This window comes from Galeopterus variegatus, unplaced genomic scaffold (genome assembly GCF_000696425.1).
Source record: "Galeopterus variegatus unplaced genomic scaffold, G_variegatus-3.0.2 Scaffold148, whole genome shotgun sequence".
NCBI classification, from domain to species: Eukaryota; Metazoa; Chordata; class Mammalia; order Dermoptera; family Cynocephalidae; genus Galeopterus; species Galeopterus variegatus.
In genome coordinates this window covers 62,369-82,993 of record NW_007726259.1, presented here as the reverse complement: position 1 = coordinate 82,993, position 20,625 = coordinate 62,369, and the positions used below count along the sequence as shown (strand labels likewise).

Sequence of the window (20,625 nt, the reverse complement as noted above, 5' to 3'; positions counted from 1 at the left end):
CTGATATGTTTTAAAGATGCACTAGAATGAAAAGTAATTCCATTTTTTAGAAAATCTATGTCAGAAGACATAAATAGGTTAAATTTTAAAAGAACAAAATATATTTAAAACATACTAAGAATAAAAGTAAAACTGAGATGACAAACTACTAAACTGAATTACATTTTTCTGTATTTAATTACTATGGACAACTGCAAGAAAAAATATCATATTTTACTATTTACTATCTAGAGAAATGGGCATTCTATTTTCAGCTCAATGACGCTTTGGGGTGCTGCTAAGAACTAAGACCTATAAGAGGCAAAACTAAATGATTTTTCAAAACTCAATGAAACAATCAAGAAAAACACATAACAGCCTATACTCCTTAACCAAATATTCTAAAGATAGTATTAGGCAAAACAGAAGATCTCGTAATGAAGTAATTTTACAAATTTTATTCCTCTTTAAAGTCTTATTTTCCAAAGAACCATATTCATCTGTGTATTCCTCAGCCTCCACTATTTTAGAAGTGAGGTGGTCTTCCTTAAAGCACATCCAGAAGAATATATCAAGCCTACACCCAGCTTGCAAGATTATTGATGTATAGGTTCCACACTTAACTGTCAACCTAAAATATCTGTACACCAGACAGTTTGTCAGGAAAGACAGTCTTGAATTTACTACTTATCAATATTTTCAAACACTTAGATAAGAGAAATAATATTTTTGGAGACTTAAAAAAATCATTCATGGGGCCGGGCCGGTGGCACACTGGATAGTGCGCCGCTTGGGAAGCGCGGCGGCGCTCCCGCCCGAGGGTTCGGATCCCACATACAGACCGGTTCCCGCTCACTGGCTGAGCGAGGTGCGGGAGCAACACCGGGGGTTGCGATCCCGTTGCCGGTCCCGGTCCGGTACGGGGGCAACACTGAGGGTTGCGATCCGTTGCCGGACACGGAAAAAGACAAAAAACAAAACAAAACAAAACAAACAAACAAACAAACAAAAAAATCATTCATACATGAGTGTATGTGGATGTGTGTGTGCATTCCCCCTATTCCGAAAAAAGAGTGTAAAATTTATCTATCCTTGGATTAAGATCAGACCAATACAGAGCTAAATACCTATTGGGGAGGACAAGATAATTGTTTTAATAATTTTTTGCCATCAGTTCCCAAAGACAAATTAAGTCACAAACATTTAAGAATATAAAATACCCCATTTTTTGAACACTAACACCCATATGCCTTATTAAACCCCTTTTTTTTACTTAGGATACACCACACCGCACAGTATCTTTTCTTGAGAATGTGTAGTCTCTTACACTATTTTCATCTATAGAGTCTGGACTCCTAACTGATAACACAACGTTTGTTCCATTAGCTACAAAAAACCATATCTGTGTTTTACCTTTGACAAGTAAAAATAATTTCATGGCATGCACTGGTAAACTTTAATCTTTTTGCTAGCATTATTTCTCTTCCTAATTTCCTTGATTAAGTATTTATTATTTTGTTGCAATGTATTTACTTTGATAAGATGCCTTAAAAATTTGTAGAACAAAGTTAAATAAAACAACGCTTTGGAAAAACAATAAAAATATTCATGCTAGAGCATTTTTAATTCTAAAACAGTAACCAATAAAGTCATGAAAGGAATAAGTGAAAAAATTAACACTTAATGAACATTATGAAAAATCTTAACGAAATTCAACAATTAAAACCTTACCCTAATAAAGTATGGATAAATGTTTGCTATGCAAATGCAAACATGAGGCAGTTTTCTTCAAAATAAAAAACTTATTTCAATACATTTAACTATAATACCAATGATCATACCTTACATTTATAATTCGACAGGATTATTTTTGAGTAAAACCTATTCTCACATTTATAGTTTAGCAAAGTTCACTTTTATATTAACTATATTCTTTTAAAAAAAGAATTTAAGATTAAAATTAGTAAAGTTTAAAGAATGCTACAAAATGTTAGCTATCATAGGTCAAAGGCATGCGTAATTTGCGAAAATGAAATAGATGTATAAGTAAATATGTAAAGTATACTGTAAAATAAAGTATTTTACTTTCTTTTTTTAAAGTATTATAAAGCATATGTAAAATGTCCTGTAAACAGCTAAGCTTCATACAAATAGTATTATTACATGCAAAAATAGTGGGAGAACAAAATGCACACTTACCCTTCTCCTCCCATCCTTGTTATCTTTAGGCGAAAGTCCACAGAATTCAGACTAGGAGGCTTCCATTTCAAAATATCATCACATCGACCAGGTTTATATTTCTAAAGTGAATTAAATGATGACAATAGTTAATATGAAGCTAAAAAATTAAAAATTCAATTTATTAAATATAACATTACTTTTATTAAGCAAAATTACTACTTTTCTGAACATAATTTTTATCTTCAACCAACAAATGAGGCTAGATGTCTACCAGCTTCTTATTGATAGCCTTTCTCCTTTTCCTACCAAAGACATGTAGACCCTTATTTGTGACAAATCCAGAAAGAAAAAAAAAACCAGTTATTCTATCCAATATTTCTATAACTTTAAAGGAAACTTGATAATAAAAAAATTGGTTTTTCTTGTTCAGCTTTACTGAGGGATAATTTACAATGAATATAATTAAACGATGGATTTTGACAAACATATACAACCATGTAACTATCACCAAAATCATGATACGGACCCTTTTTAATGACCAAAAAAAGTTTTCTCCTGACATTTGCAGTCAATACCCTCCCCCAACTCTCCAGCAATGGTGATCTGCTTTCTATTGCTATAGTTGTACCTTTTCTAGAATACATAAGAAATACTTAGCATAAAGTTTTTGAGATGTATCTATGTTGCTGCATGTATTAGTAGTTTGTTCCTTTTTATTGCTGAGTAGGATTCCATTGTATATACATACCGTAAATTGTTTATGCATTTACAAGTTGATGGATATCTGGGTTATTTCCAGTCTGGGGCTATCATAAATGATGCTGCTCTGAACAATTGTGTGGACATGTTTTCATACTTCTTAAATAAACACCTAGAAGAGTGGAATGGTTGTGTCTCATGGTAAATGGATGTTTAACTTTGTAAGAAATTGTCAAACTGCTTTCCAAAGTGGCTGTAACATTTTCCAATCACCCAGCAACGTATGACAGGTCCATTTGTTCCACATCCACCCTAGAGCAAGGCATTGTCAGTCTTCTTAATTTTAGCCATTCTAAAGTGTGTGTCTCATAAAGGTAATTTGCATTTCTCTAATGACAAAACATGTTGAAGAATTTTTTCATTTGTTTATTTGCTATCTCTATACCTTCTTGGTGAAATGTCTGTTCAAATCTTTTACTCCTGTTTTTACTGAGCTGTTTGTCTCATTACTGACTTTTGAAAGTGTTTATATATTCTGGACAAATAGCCTTAGTTGGATATATGTACTGCAAATATTTTCTACCAGTCTTTGGCTTTCCTTTCCATTTTCTTAACAATTTTAAACAACAAAGTTTTTTATTTTAATAAAGTAGAAATTATCCATTTTTATATTATATAATTTGTGCTTTTTGTGTCCTCTTTAAGTGATTTTTTCCTAATCTAAATCTAAACATTTTCTACCATGTTTTCTTAGAGAAATTTTATAGTGTTAGTTCTTATTTTTATACATTATGATCCATTTCAGGTTTATTTATTTATGTGATATGAAGTAAAAGACCAGGTTCACTGGCAAATAGATATCAAATTGATCCAGCACCATTTGTTGAAAAGATTACCCCTTCCTGATTGAATTGCCCTGGCATCTTTGTCAAAAATCAATTGTGTATAGATATAGATATATTTCTATTCTCACTAATTTGTCACACTGACATATATGGAAAAATCCTGTTAACAGCACACTGTCTCAATTACTATTGCTTTATAAGTTTTCAAAACAGATTGTGTTGTACTCTAAAACTTTATTCTTTTCAAACACTTTTAGCTAATGTAGCATTTACATTTCCACATAAAGTTTAACATCAGCTTGTCAATTTCTTTTTTTTTTTTTCCTTTTTGTCTTTTTTCGTGTCCGGCAACGGATCGCAACCCTCAGTGTCGCGCCCGTACCGGACCGGGACCGGCAACGGGATCACAACCTTCGGTGTTGCGTCCGCACCTCGCTCAGCCAGTGAGCGGGAACCGGTCTGTATGTGGGATACGAACCCTCGGGCGGGAGCGCCGCCGCACCCCCAAGCGGCGCACTGTAGCAGTGCGCCACCAGGCCAGCCCCAGCTTGTCAATTTCTATAAAAAATAAAGCTGCTGGGATTTTAATTAGGATTGCATTGAATCAACAGATTAGGAGAGCGATGACATCTTAATGAATCTCTCCATTTATTAAGGTCTCCTTAAATTAATCTCAGCAATCCTCTATAATTTTCAGTATACAGGTCTTGCACAACTTTTGTTAAATTTATTCCTAATAATTTAATATTTTTGCTGATATTATCAACACAAACATTCAGCCTTGTTTCCAAACACCAGCAGTGGCATTACAAAAACACAAAATTTCAAAAATTAAGGAAATTAATAAAAGCATGTAAAAAACACAAAACAGCTAGGAATAAATTTAACCAAGGATGTGAATGATCTGCATACTGAAAACTATAAAACATTAAAGATGACCTAAAAACAGAGAAACATCACATGTTCATGAATACAAAGAACACAAAAAATTCATCTTAATACTATTAAGATGTCAATACCACTCAGAGCAATCTACATTTTCAACTTAATCTCTATAAAAATTCCAAAAGCCTTACAGAAATAGAAAAGCCAAGCCTCTAATTCATATGGAATTTCAAGGGGCCCTGAAGAGCCAAAACACTTTTGAAAAAGGAACAAAGTTGTAAGACTCACACTTTCCACTTTCAAAACTTAACTACACAGCTATAGTGCTCAAAACAGTGCTATGCTGGCATAAGGACAGACATATAAACCAATGGAATAGAATTAAGAGTACAGGGGCCAGCCCATGGCTCACTTGGGAGAGGGTGGTACTGACAACACCAAGTCAAGGGTTAAGATCCCCTTACTGGTCATCTTTAAAAAAAAAAAAGAAAGAAAGAATTAAGAGTACATAAATAAACTTAGACATCTACAGCCAATTTATTTTTTACAAGGGTGCCAAGTCCATTCTGTGGGGAAAGAATACTCTCTTCAAGAAATAGTGCTAAGACCGCTGGATTTCCACAAGCAAAACAATGCAGTTGGATGCCTACCTCACACCATATACAAAAATTGACTAAAAATGGATCAACAATCTAAATATAACAGCTAAAACTATTAAAGTCTTAGCATAAAACAGGAGTAAGTCTTCATGACTTTGGGTTTAGCAATGGATTTTTATATTTGACTCCAAAAGCATGAGCAACAAGAGAAAAAATAAATAAGTTGAACTTCATCAAAATTAAAAACCTTGGCGTATCACAGGTCATTATCAAGGAAGTAAAATGATAACATACAGAATGGGAGAAAATGTTTGCAAATTATATATCTGATAAGGGTTTAGTATCCAGAATATATAAAGAACTTCTTCAACTTAACAACAAAAAGACAAACAACCCAATTTAAAAAGTCAAAAGACTTGAATAAGCATTTCTCCAAAAAGATATAATGATAAATAAGCACATGAAAAGATGCTCACTATCATTAGCCATTAGGGAAATACCGATAAAAATGAAAATGAGACACCACTTCACACCTACTAGAATGGCATAAACAAAAACAGAAAATAACAAGTGTTGGTGGGGATGTGAAGAAATCAGAACCTGCATATATTAACAGTAGAAATGTAAAATGGAGCAGCTGCCATGAATAACAACTTGACAGTTCCTCACAAAACTAAACACAGAATTACCATATGACCCAGAAGTTCCACCCCTACAAACATACTCCAAAAAACTTAAAACAGCTATTCAAACAAACATTTGTATGTCAATATTAATTGCAGGATTATTCACAAAAGGCAAAAGGTGGAAACAACCCAAGTTTCCATCAACAGATGAATGGATAAACAAAAGGTGGTATACACAATGAAATATTATTCAGCTATAAAAAGAAATGAATTTCTGATACATGCTACAAAATGGATAAACCTTAAAAACATTAGGCTAAGTGAAATAAGCCAGACACAATATGACAAATACCATATGATTCCAATTATATGAAATATCTAGAACAGGCAAAATCATAGTGACAGAAAGTAGACTACAGATCACCAGAGGCTAGATGGTGGAAGGAAAGGGAAGTTATCGCTTAGCGGTTACAGAATTTCTGTTTGAGGTGTAAAGTTTTGAAAATACATGGTGGAGATGATTGTACAACATTATCTATGTAATTAAAGAGACTGTGGGGTAAAAAATTTAAATAAGTGTTTTGTGAGTATTTATTGTGTTTTTACCATTACAGGTTCCTAATATACATAATATGTAAATATGAATAAATCATACTAATCAATATATTTATATGTTCACATTATACATGTACCCTAATTGGAATGCATTTTATTTAACACAATCAAAATTTACTTGAATTTCTTTATTGTATATATTTAAGTTATACAGCATGATGCTTTGATAAGCATATATAAAGTGAAATGATTACTACAGTCAAGCAAATTAATGCACCCATATCCTCACACAGTCACCAAGTGTATGTGTAAGAGTATCTGAAACCTACTCTCTTAGTAAATTTCCAGTACACAAGACAACGTTATTACAAAAGACAATATAGCTGTTGTGCTGTACCCTAGACCTCCAGATTTATTCACCATACATAACTGTAATTTTGTGCCCATTGACCTAATATCCACCCACTCCCCACCCCTTGTAACCACTGTTCTATACTGTTTCTATATATTTGATTTTTCAGATTCCACATATAAGTGAGACCGTGCACTATTTTTCTTTCTGTGTCTAGTTTATTTTGCTTAGCACAATATCCTCCAGCTCATTCCATGGCAGGATCTCCTTCTTTTTAGAGTCTGAAAAACACTCCATTGTATGTATATACAACAATTTTTTAAATCCATTCATCCTCTGAAAAACATTTAGATGGTTTCCATATCTGGGTTATTGTGAATAATGCTGCAATGAACAGGGGAGTACATGTATCTCTAAAAGGTACTAATTTCATTTCCTTTGGTATATACCCAGAAGTGGGACTGCTGGATCATATAGTAGTTCTACCTTTAATTTTTTGAGGAACCTCCGTACTGTTTTCCATAATGGCTGTACCAATTTACATTCCCACCAACAGTGTACAAGGGTTCCCTTTTCTCCATACCCTAGCCAACACTTGTTATCTCATCTTTTTTATAACAGCCATCCTAATAGGTGTGAGGTGATATCTTACTTTGCTTTTGAGTTGCATTTCCCTGGTGATAAGTGATATTGAGATCTTTTCATATACCTGTTCGCTATTTTTATGTCTTCTTACTTAAAATGTCTATTTGGTTCCCTTGCCCATTTTTCAATTGGGTTACCTGGTTTTATGCTATTGAGTTGTGTGAGTACCTTAAATACTATGGATATATTAGCCTCTTATTGGATACATGGTTTACAAATATCTTCTCCTTATCTGTAGGCTACCTTTTCATTTTGTTGACTGTTTCCTTTGCTGTGCAGAAGCTATTTAGTTTGATGTATCCCATTTGTCTATTTTTGGTTTTGTTTCCTGAACTTTTGGTGTGATAGCCAAAATATCACTGCCAAGACCAATATCAAGGAGCTTTTTCCCCCTATGTTTTCTTCCAGTTTTATAGTTTCAGATTTTACATTTTAGGTCTTTATATTGAATTTATTTTGGTGAGTGGTATAAATATTGATAGCCAAAATATCACTGCCAAGACCAATATCAAGGAGCTTTTTCCCCCTATGTTTTCTTCTAGTTTTATAGTTTCAGATTTTACATTTTAGGTCTTTATATTGAATTTATTTTGGTGAGTGGTATAAATATTCAATTTCATTCTTTTGCATGTGTATATCCAGTTTTCCCAGTGTTTATTAAGCTGTTTATTAAAAACTGTTTATTAAAGACTGTCCTTTCTCCATTGTGTATTCTTGGTGCACTTGTCAAAAATCAGTTGACTATATAAGCTTGGGTTTATTTCTGGGCTTTCTATTCTTGTCCATTGGCCTACGTGTTTTTATGTACATACCACATTGTTTTGATTATATACCTTGGTATATAATTTTAAATCAGGAAGTGTGACGCCTCCAACTTTCATTCTTCTTTCTCAAAATTGCTTTGATTATTTGGGGTCTGTTGTGGTTCCATACAAATTTTAGAATTATTTTTCCCAGTTCTGTAAAAAGTGCCATTAGTGCTTTGATAGAGATTACACTGAAATTTGTGTGTCACTTTTAGTATGAACATTTTAACAATGTTAATTCTCCCAATCTATTAACATGGGATATCTTTCCATTTATTTGTGTCTTCTTCAATTTCCCTCATCAATGTTTTATGGTTTTCAGTGTAAAGATCTTTCACCTCTGTTTAAATTTATTCCTAGGTATTTTATGCTTTCTGATGCAATTGTAAATGGGATTGTTTTCTTCATTTTCTTTTCAGATAGATTGTTACTGGTCTAAAGAAATGCAACTGATTTTTGTATGTTGATTTTGTATCCCACAATTTTGCTGAATTTGTTTATTAGTTCTAATAGCTTTCTTGTGGAGTTTTTAGGGCTTTCTACTTATAGGATTACATCATCCATCTGCAAACAGAAATAATTTTACTGCTTACTTTCCAGTTTAGATGACTTTTATTTCTTTTCCTTGCCTAACTGCTCTTGCTAGTACTTCTAGTATTATGCTGTATAGAAGTGGCAAGAGAGGCCATCCTTGCCTTCTACCAGATCTCAGAGGAAAAGCTTACAGTTTTCCCCCACTGATTATGATGCTAGCTATGGTGTTTTCATAAATGGCCTTTATTGTGTTGAGGAAATATTCTTCTGTACTTATCCTGCTGAAAGTTTTTATCATGCTGAACTTGGCCAAATGCTTTTTCTGCATCTGGTGAGGTGATCTTGTGTTGTTTTATCTTTCGTTCTGTTAATGTGGTGTAACATACTGATTGATCTGCATATGTTAAAACCAACCTTACACCCTAGAGATGAATCCCACTTGGTGGTTTTAAATGTATTTTTGGGTGGCTTAAGGACAGATTATAGAGGAATGAACACTGTAAGCCTTGAAGAATGGGTAATATTCACTCATGCAGATTCACAGCATGAAATAAATATAAGCAAACAAAAAGGAGTAGAATACATAGGATTGTCTTAAGAGGAGACAAGTAGGTTACTTCAACAAAGGCACTAGGATGAGTGGGGCCATACTGTAAGGAAGAAACTTAGGAAGGAAGAACTGCTAAGTGTCCTCATTACTAATTTCTTTTTTAATATGCAGGTTAAACTGCATTGACAGATTTTTATGAATTTGGAAAAAACTGCAAAAACCCTAGTCACAGAATCGCTTATTTCAAAGAGAAGTCCATATAATAACAATTTAGTATAACTTAAACTTTGCTAAGACAAACCGTTAGAGTTGAGACAGAATACCTTTTATCTGTAGCACATTTAAGAACATCATATACACTATTTTCCCCAAGTCTTTTGCTTAAACATGAATATAAAACCCAAGATATAATTTTCAGTGAAAATTTTCATCTGCATATTTGCCCTGAAATGTTCATTCAGGTAACATATATACTTCAGGATGATCACAAATAAATCTCTCTAGACTTGCTTTGAATATAAATTTTTTAGAAATGTTGAAAATGCAAAATTTTCCACTTGTCAGCTAATTAATAAAAAGAATCTGATAAAATATACTCATTTTCCTAATAAAGCATATATAACAGAAATGCCACAAACCTTGCAGTAACAGTGGCTCACAATGGTAGTGAGGGGTCGAGAAGAGTAAGGAAAGAAAGGAGTGTCGGCAAGGGAAAGTGGGCTGAAAAAAAAAAATAGCCTGTGTAGTTTGAAAAAGGTTATGCCCATCCCACCCCACTGGCAACCTCTGCCAAGGGAATTTCATATTTATAGACAATATCATTTACTTCCGTTCCCTATTTATTTATATAAGTGACTGACTGTGAGGCCACTTAGAAACCAACAACAATTTAAACTATTAAATTTACGAAAGTTTAATGAAGGTACAGTTTTAAAACTTACTTCCGTTCCCTATTTATTTATATAAGTGACTGACTGTGAGGCCACTTAGAAACCAACATCAATTTAAACTATTAAATTTACGAAAGTTTAATGAAGGTACAGTTTTAAAATATCTCATAATAGGTACCTAATGACAAATTCTAAAAAGTACTTTAATATGTAATTTTATTTGTATAATAAATATTAAATATAATTTACATTCTCCTCTCTAGAAATCAAGACTCAATCTTGTCTAATGAGAAAATAGCACATACTAGTAACTCTTCTGTTTTTACACAGCAATAATTCAGAAACTTAAGTTATTCCACATTTCACTGTATACCAAACCATTTATATTACTTTGAAATACTAGACTTCATATTATTAGGAATTTCAAAGCACTTTTATAAAAATTAATAAGATGCATAATAAATTTTAGAAAATGGTATTTTTTAAATACTGTAGTTCCCAATTACTGAATGTAGATTCAACAATGACATAGATTCCATGAATAAAATGTACTGAAATACCCATTAGAATGTAAATTCTACTTCAACAAAAATCTTATGAATTTTGTGACTATAAAACACCTAGTAAAATGTTCAAGTCTTGATAAAGAATGAAAATAATAAAAAGTAAAATTTAAAACTTACTATATCCCAATACAAAGAAATGATAAATGTTTGAGGTAATAATGCAGAGGAGACCAGTGGGTGCCAGGGTTTTGGGAGAGGGGGAAAGGGGCAGGGGGAAGGAGGGAGGGATGAATAGGTGGAGCACAAAGGATTTTTTAGGGCAGTGAAACTATTCTGTCTGATACTATAATGGTGAATACATTTGGCAAATCCCATAGAACTGTACAATATAAAGAAGGAACCCTAATGGAAACATTAGTTAATAAAAAAGTATTAGTGCTGGTTCATAACTGTAACAAACGTATCACACTAATGAAAGGTATCAAAATAAGAGAAACTGTAGGGGGGAGGGGTGGGGTATAAACTGCACTCTGCTCAATTTTTCTGTAAAACTAAAACTGCTATAAGAATAAAGTCTATTACTTAAAAAATACTTACTATAAAATATTTGTCTCAGGTGTATTTAAATTTATTTTTAAAATAGAATATTTGAGATTATAAAATAAGTTAAAATAGCACTATTTATGAAAGAGTATATATCTCAATCACTATCAAGAGAATTCTTTTTTCATGATTATCAAAATAACAAGGGCAAAGATATAATATAATATGGACACTTAAGCCTTTTAAAAGTACTTGTCAAACATGAAATACAAAATCTTGCTGAACTATAAACAATGATACAAAAACATTCTTTCAAGCTACATGTTCTAGTGTATAATTAGAAAGTAATGCATTTTAATTTCACTAAATTCACCAGCATGTATCTAGATTAACATAATTATCAAAACTATATTTAACTGATAAATACAATACTTAGTTCTATTGATATCAATCTGATTTTAACAGGTGTGCTGTAAAAAAACAAACAAAACTGGAGCTAGCTTATGTCTGAGCACAATTACCAATATAGCCTAAGATATCCACTGCCATCTTTAAAAAAAAAAAAAAAGGTAGTGAATGCAAACGTCAAGCAACAAAGTAAGATGTTTAGAAAAGTGTTTACCAAATGAGATTATCACTTGGCTTAGAGGTAAGGATGGCCACATGCCAAAGAGAAGTCCCTAAAACTAGAGAGAAAACTAACTGGAGGTATAAGTGATATACTTGTGTAAAGTAGTGGTTCTCAGCTAGAGGCTGTTTTGTCTCCAGGGAATATTTGGCATTATCTGGAAACTGTTTCCGTTGAAAACTGGGGAGTGGAGGTGATGCTACTGCCATCTACTGAATAACAACTAGAGATGCTGCTAAACATCCTACCATGCACAGGGCAGCTGCCCCACCACAAAGAATTATCCAGCCCAAAGTGTCAATTGCGCCAAGGTTAATAAACCCTTAAATTAATGAAGCTAGAAGTAATAACAACAAAGAGGGTGAGATATTTAGTCCCTCTTTACCTCTACTAACTTAATGATTTTAAGCATGTTCAAAGTGTGAGCTTCATCTATCTCATTTGTAAAAATGCAGTAATAGCATTTTGCTTGCCTAAAACAGGACATCTAGACCAGCAATAACTAAAATGCCTTGCAGCCCTATGTTATTGTATGATTTCCACTCATAAAACGTGAGTAGTTATGCTATTAGAATATATTTCCAGGCCCTACAGTGAAACTTGAGGCATAATGCCCTCTTCACAAGGATCACATCTGAAGCTAAGGAAGATCCCTGCCCTCGCTGTAATATTAGTTTTATTATGTGCTGGTGTTCTAATATTGAATTTTAAAGAAAACTGATGAAATCCTAGATGGTAATGTTACTAGAGAGTAAAACAATGGAATTAATTCTGAACAATACACGTACTTCAAGCATCTATTCTCTGCCTTCTTTTTACTATTATTCACTATATAAAATTCACTCCCTTAAAACTCCAAATATACCAACAACAAAAATTATTCCCAAATCTTCATCTTTAATCCTAATTTTTCTCCCAAGAACATCTAGATACTCATTTTCAAACATAAAAGTGTGTCAAGCACAGGCCTCCTCATTAATGTCCTGAAGAAAACCTAGAATTTCAAATCTAAAACTGAATGATTTATATTCTTAAACAAAAAATTTGTTCCTTTCCATTCTGATTTCCATTTTTGATTAACATGAAGCTCCTAATCAGGCAGGTTCAAAACTTCTGAATCATCTTCAGTGCAATCTTTATCACTTCCATATTTCATTACTTCCATATTTCATTACACTCCATTACTTTTTCACCCAGGCTACTGTGATAATCCTATTATCAACAGGCCCTATTAAATATATCTGATCCTGAATACATATGGTTAGATGGCTTACTGAAAGGAAACAGGCTTCTCAACCTTACAACCAAAGACCTCCCCGACATACCTAGCCTGATTTGTCCTCTCTAATTTTGTCTCCTACTATGCCCCTTACATAGAATAACAGACACTGATAATTTCTAATTGCAACATTTGCTAAGTTTTTGTTTTCCACCAGTCACTGGTTTGAGGTCAATCAAATCATTTTATTCTTAGAATAGCTCCATGAAGTAGGTGAATGAACATAACCCCCCCTTTGTCATGAATCAAAAAACTGAGGCACAAAGAAGGTAGGTAACATGTACAGGTAGAGTAGATATTCAAACCCGGGTACTTTTACTCCAGATCCTGAAATATGTACCAACTACTACATTATATGTACTAGGCCAATCAAAAGAGTTCAGACTATACACAAAAGTCAACTCAAAATAGATTAAAGATTTAAATGTTAACTTGAAACTGTAAAACTCCTAGAAGAAAACATTGGAAAAAACTTCTTGACATTGGTCTAGGCAATAATTTTCTGGATATGACACCAAAAGTTCAGGCAACAAAAGCAAAAATAAACAAGTGAGACAATATCAAACTAAAAATCTTCTGCACAGCAAAGAAAACCAATCAATAAAATGAAGAGGCAACCTAACAGTGTGGGAAGAAATATTTGCAAACCATATATCCAATAAGAGCTTAACATCCAAAATATATAAGGAAGGCATACAACTCAATATTAAAAATACAAATAACCAGATTTAAAAATGGGCAAAAGACCTGAATAGACAGTTCTCAAAAGAAGAAATTCAGACAGCTAATAGGTATATGAAAAAGTGCTCAGCATCTCTAATCATCAGGGAAATGCATATCAAAACCTCAATGAGATAGCACCTCATACTCATTAGAATGGCTATTATCAAAAAGACAAGAGATGAGTATAGTGAGGATATGGAGAAAAGGGAATCCTTGTACACTGTTGGTGGGAAAGTAAAATGGTACAGCTATTACAGAAAAGAGTAAGGAGGTTCCTCCAAAGACTGAAGATAGAACCACCATATGATCCAGCAATCCCATATCTGGGTATATATCCAAAAGTATTTAAAACAGGATCACTAAGAGACAGCTGCTCCCATGTTCACTACAGCCATTATTCACAATAGCCAAGACACAGGAACAATCTAAATGCCCTTGATAGATAAGTAAATAAAGAAGATGTGATCTGTACGGAATATTATTCAGAATTTAAAAAGAATGAAATCCTGCCATTTCCAACAACACGGATGGAGCTGGAGGGCATTATGCTAAGCAAACTAAGCAAGACATAGAAAGAGAAATACTGCATGATCTCACTTATATGCAGAATCTAAAATAGTCAAACTCAGGACGGCTGGCTCATTTGGGAGAGCATGGTGCTGATAACACCAAGACCATGGGTTCAGATCCCTATATAGGGATGGCTGGTTAGCTCAATAGGGAGAGCGTGGTGCTGAAAACACCAAGTTAAGATCCCCTTCCCGGTCATCTTTTTAAAAAAAAAATAGTCAAACTCACAGAAGCAGAGAGTAAGACTGTAGTTACCTGGGGCTGGAGGGAGGTGGGAATGGGATGATGTTGGTTAAAGGGAACAAAAATGGTAACTATGTAGAGGTGACAGATATGTTAATTAGCTGGAATGAGGTGATCACTTCACAATGTATATCAAAACATCAAGTTGTACAGTTTAAATACAGTATATAAAAATTTTATATGTCAAAAAACTTGAAGGGATAAATAAAACATTAATGATTGATAACTGGGGGAGGGGAGAAGTATGAGAAGAAGACTTTCTCCTAGGTATTTTTTAAGAATATGTTAAAATTTCTGAACCATGAGAATGGTTTATCTAGTTAAAAATTAAAATTAAAAATATACCATTGTATGGTTACCAGATGCTAGGGAAGAAAAGGGGAAAGGGAAAATGGGGAAAGATTAGCCAATGGGTACAAAATGACAATTAGAAGGAATAAGTTCTTGTGTTCTATTGCACAGTAAGGCGACTATGGTTAAGTTTTGTATATTACATAATAGCCAGAGGAGAGGCTTTTGAATGTTCTTGCCACAAAGAAATGATAAATGCATAAGGTGACAGATACACTACCCTGACCCAACCATTATATAACATATATATGTATAAAAACATCAAATTATATCCCATAAGTATGTACAATTACAATGTCAATTATAATTATTTAAATAGAAATAAATTTAATAATAATAATTTAAATAGTATATACCACCATAAAACATGATTTTAAAAAATATCAATGTTTCAATATTAAACATAAGTTATCAATACAGAACTGATTTTGTATTCTGCATATTTACCTTCTAGGAATTCACTGATTCTTTCATTTTTGTGAAGTCTTTATTTCCATATATTTGCCCTTTCTCTCTACCAATATAACATCATTAGCAATTGCTTTTAATTGTACAATAACATTATATATCTATATCCATAGAATGCTGATTACAAATTATTCATCTGTAGCTGTTTATTTTGTCAACAAAATTCAATGGAAAAGCAAATAGTCTATTTATTAAGAAAACTAGAAAATGATGTTCTCCTTTTTCTTCCTTACACAAAGCAAGCTAAGAATATTTTGCTTGCTCTAAAAGTTGAACAAAAAGAAATTAAAAATGAAGAAAATGTATTTTCTTTCTTGGTGCTTCAGTATTACAATTCCTTGGAAATTATTATATTTCTCAATAAAAAATAACACATTTTGGGAAAAGATAGGGTGACACTTTTCCAGTCTGCCAGGAAACAGAGCCCTTCTTCAACTGAAGACCTATCAAAATATGCAGGCAAATGTCATGGAAACAGAAGCTCTCACCATGGTAACATCCTTGCTACAAAGGAAAACCACTCTAATTCGTCATGTACTTCAAGACAAGACGTTAGACTAATTCCAATTTTCATTTTACAATCTATCCTTAACATTCAATATACCTGGGAGTAGTAAAGGTTTAATAATAACATTAATATTTCACAAGAATGCAATATTACACTCGAAGCTGATTCTAAATTTACATGCAAACTGATAAATGCCAGAGACATAAAATCAAGCTGACCCATCTTAGAGAAAATCAAGATAGTGATGAAAACATTAAAAAACAATTATATCACTACTGCTTGAGAGTAAATACTCTAAACTCAATATAGAAACAAATATATGTTTTACTAACCACAGCAGAGCTGGTGGATAAAACAAGAAAAGCCATTTCTCTAAAAATAAAACAAAAATAGTTTCAAGATTTTTATTTGAATTCAATCATTTTATTTTTATTCAATCATGGAACCCACTATATACAGTTTTGTTTTTACTTCATAGTGATAGATTGTTAATGGCATTAAAATTCTTGTCTAGAAACATAAGTGTTTCCAGATGATGAAAGTAAAATCAAAGATGATTTTAAAGATTAAAAATTAATTAATTCAATTATTACCACAAGTAAAAATTTAATATGCAACATAAATCACCATGAAAATTCTCTTGTAAAAGCTGGTAAACAAATAAGATTTAATTTTATTATCAGCTTTGTAAATTAAATTAAATTATCTAATAACTATCAAGTAAAAGATCTACTACCTATAGCATAATAAAATGTCGGATTGTCATTTTAAAATATTCATTTTTAAGTGACAAACCACAAAAGATTAGCAATTCAAAACGCCAATGAAATCACAGAACTGAAAACCATATAAACTGGAGTCTAATAAAACCTACTTGTTCTATGACATAGACTGATAAAAGAGATGGATAATTCTATTTGAAAATGGTTCTTTTTAAAAATAATGATTTCAGTTTGATGAAAGTTTGAACATTAAGCCTTAGAAATAATACAGGTATTTGAATATTCTTAGGATTCATTAAAAAAGGAAAGTATACACACACACACACACACACACACACATACATGTGTGTATATATATGATAAACAGCTATTTACTCAAAATATTTAAATATTTTGTCAAGTATAGCTCACATTTAAACTTTTTAAAAACACTGTGCTATAGACGGAATGCTTGTGTCCCCCCAAAAAACTCATATATTAAAATCCTCATCCCCAACATGATGGTATTAGGAGGTGGGGCCTTTGAGAAGTGATTTAGGTCAAGAGGTCTCTGCCCTCATGAATAGGATTAGCTCCTTTTTGAATGACCAGGAGAGCTCACTCACCCTTTCTGCCATGTGTGGATACAGCAAGAAGACAGCCACCTATAAACATTGAATCTGCCAACACCTTGACCCTGAACTTCCTAGCCTACAGGACTGTGAGAAATGAAATTCTGTTGTTCTAAAATTTTGTAACAGGATACCAAACTGACTAAGACACACTGTTTATGAATAATATAATTAAGCCACCTTTAAATAAAATCACATTAAAGTTATTTTTGTATCAACAGCAAAACACATGGGGAAACCAAAAGGCAGCATGTGATAAAGAAAAAAGTAAAACTAGCTCCAAATCTAATTTTGGTCTTTAACCTGAAACAAGGGGAAAACACTAGAGATTAAGGAAGAACACTGGATGTAGAATGAAGAAAAGACTGGAGGAAGACAAGAGTGATGATACTGCAGTGGTACAGGCAAGAGGCAATGAACAATAGGGTCGGATTAGAGGTGTGGCAGTGGCAGTAGGGAGAAAAAGGAACAATTAAAGAGATACTTAGAAGATAAGGCAAGACTTGGAAAGGAGGAATGGGAAAGGTAGCAAAGATAACAGATACATTTCTGATTTAAGTAAATGAGGTAGGAAATGCTAGAAAAGGATCAGTTTGTACATAGTGTATGTTTGCTTCTATGATTGTTTTGGAAGTAGAGAAAGAGTTCGGCTTTAGAATATACAGACAGTCCCTGACTTACACTGGTAACACTTAAGATTTTTCAATTTTTATGATGAGTTTATCAGGATGTAATTCCATAGTAAATCAAGGAGCATCTGGATTTGGGATTTTTTAACTTTACGATGGGTTTACCAGAGTATTAGATGAATTTTTAACTTAACGTTATTTTCAACTTAATAGTATTTTTAACTTACGATGGGTTTATCAGGACATAACCCAATTGTTAAGTTGAGGAGCATCTGTATTGTGTTTCTCTTGTTTTTGAGAAATTCAAAAAACAATATCAGGATAAGCAATCAGATAACCAAATATGGAGCTCATACAGAGATCAAAAGTCTGTAGGTTTACAGGAGAGAACTAAAGTCATGGGGATAGATGTGGTTCCAGGAGGAGAGTAGTGCATGAAAGAGAATGAAGGTCCAAGATACTGAGCTTTGGAAACTTCACTAGCTAGTACAGGAGAAAGAGCCTAAATGAGACAGAGAAGAAATAGCAAAAGACTAGCAGGGAATCAGGAGCATGTGGTATCATAATAGAAGCCACAGGAGAAAGCATTGCTGGAGTGAGTAGGACTGAAGCAATGTGAGACCTAAAACCACTTGGCTGTAAGCAAATTTTTCTTAGCATGAATTTCTCTGAGTTCCCTCTTTTCCCATGGTTATTTGATATTTTGAAACTTGTTTCAGAGCAAAATGACATTATTTACATAAATGTAAAGTTTTTTTCCAGTCAGCCTGGTGCTGCAGACCTGCAGTTAGACACGTACTATCCAGACCCTGAGAAACCAAGGAAGACATCAATAAAATTCTGCTGATTCTACCACTCCAGCACAGCCCTAAGATACCCCAAGGATGGGAACAGAAACAGACAGAGACTTGGCAAGGCCTTGCCCCTGGCTCCTTGCATGGAGCTCCCAGGGCTTATGTCCCCCTCCTTCCTGCGTTTTACTTCTCATGTTCCATTCCTTCAATCTCCTCTTTAAAACCCCCTCAATAAATCTGAATTGGGGAGATGGTTTTAGTCTGGCCATTCTTCAGGTTTACAGGAGAGAAGGGTTAGCCTAACACCTCTCATCAAGTCACAGTACTTCCAAATTAAAATTGACTTCCATTTTCATCAACATTTCACTTTTGAGTTGTTTTTGTTTGGAGGAAGGCAGTGAAACTTGTGTACAGTAACAAGATTTTGACAAGCTAAGCCAGGAGCCGAATGCCCTGGGGTAACAAATTTTGGCAAGCCAAGCTGGGTTTTGGGGCAGAATAACACTAGAGGATCGGAAAAAAGGGGGTGTCAGGAAAATAGAATAGTTTAATCAGGCCCCCTTGCCTTAGGTCCAGTTGGGTATGGTGCAGCACATTCTTTGTAAAAGAGTTGTGTGTGGCTGGAGTTAGTGCCCATGCGCAGCACCGCCACCTGGCTGGCGTTTACTGCCTCAGGTTCCACCCCGCATGGCCCATCCTCTCCAGCGTACAGCTCCAGTGAGCTTCTGCTGGGACAGCAGAATGGGCCAAGCAGGAGCAATGGCTGCAGCGGGCACCAACATGGCAGACCTGTAGGCCACGGAGGAAAGGGAAAGAGTTGTGTGGAGCAGCGGCCGGAACTGCTGGCTAGCAGAGAGCTTGCATCTAAAAATAAAGCATATTACTTTGCTGGCAGCTGCTCAGTTTTTCTTTGGACTTTGCTGGTAGCAGTTGAGTTTTGGGTTTCTCTTTGGACTGCCTAGCTCCTAGACATGTATGTGCAGAAATAAAGACTACTCTTTCTTCAACCAAGACTCCAAGGACTTTTTTTCCAGTTACCTAGCTCATATACCTGCATGTGAAGGGTTTGTGACCCAGTCTGGACAACAGGCTTGAGGAGTCTGTGAGCTCCAGACCTAGCCCTAGCTCTACACGGGGGCTGAAAAATTATCTTGATTGTGCAGTGAAGAGAGATCAGTGGCGACCTTTCAAAAAAGCAGTTGACTCAAACATCATTTACTTAGCAGGCAAAGCCCTTTGTAAGACATACTCTTATCTAGAAGTACAATACATAAAAGTAATAGATCAGGGCTGCTGTGATATAACAGAATGCTTATCTAGTAACCACTCCCTCCATGTGGTCACCTGAGGTACTTCACAGAAACCTAGAATTTTGGAGATGATCTTTTTGAAACCAGTGAACTAGATAATCCTGGAGGTATCTTTTTCAGCTCTGATTTTCTATAATTCTTTTTTTTTTCCTTTTTGTCCTTTTTTTACTGACCGGTAATCCTGGAGGTATCTTTTTCAGCTCTGATTTTCTATAATTCTTTTTTTTTTCCTTTTTGTCTTTTTTTTACTGACCGGTATGGGATCGCAACCCTTGGTGTCGCGCCCGTACTGGGGACCGGCAACGGGATCACAACCCTCGGCGTTGCGCCCGCGCCACGCTCAGCCAGTGAGCGGGAACCGGTCACCACATGGGATCCGAACCCTCGGTGGGAGCGCCGCCACGCTCCCAAGTGGCACACCCACCAGTGCGCCACCGGGCCGGCCCATCTATAATTCTGTAACTACAATTGAATCTACTTTGTGTGAATTGGGGCTTTCATTTCTCTGCATTTTAGTCAAAATCAGATACTGGTACATTTCTTTATAAATACAAAGAAATACCCTAAGCTTTATTTTCTTGATTAAACTAATTA

At 34.2% G+C, this 20,625-nt stretch overlaps 1 protein-coding gene across 1 annotated transcript in view; it reads right to left on the bottom strand.

Annotated features, from left to right (window-relative positions):
* Positions 1–20,625, bottom strand: part of LOC103606978 (mRNA-capping enzyme-like) — a gene marked incomplete at its 5' end in the record, with an annotated part of 205,564 nt that overhangs the window by 128,879 nt on the left and 56,060 nt on the right. The window contains one exon of the mRNA XM_008591541.1: positions 2,179–2,279. Within this exon, the coding sequence (XP_008589763.1) occupies positions 2,179–2,279 (101 nt within the window). The remainder of the gene's footprint in view (positions 1–2,178; positions 2,280–20,625) is intronic.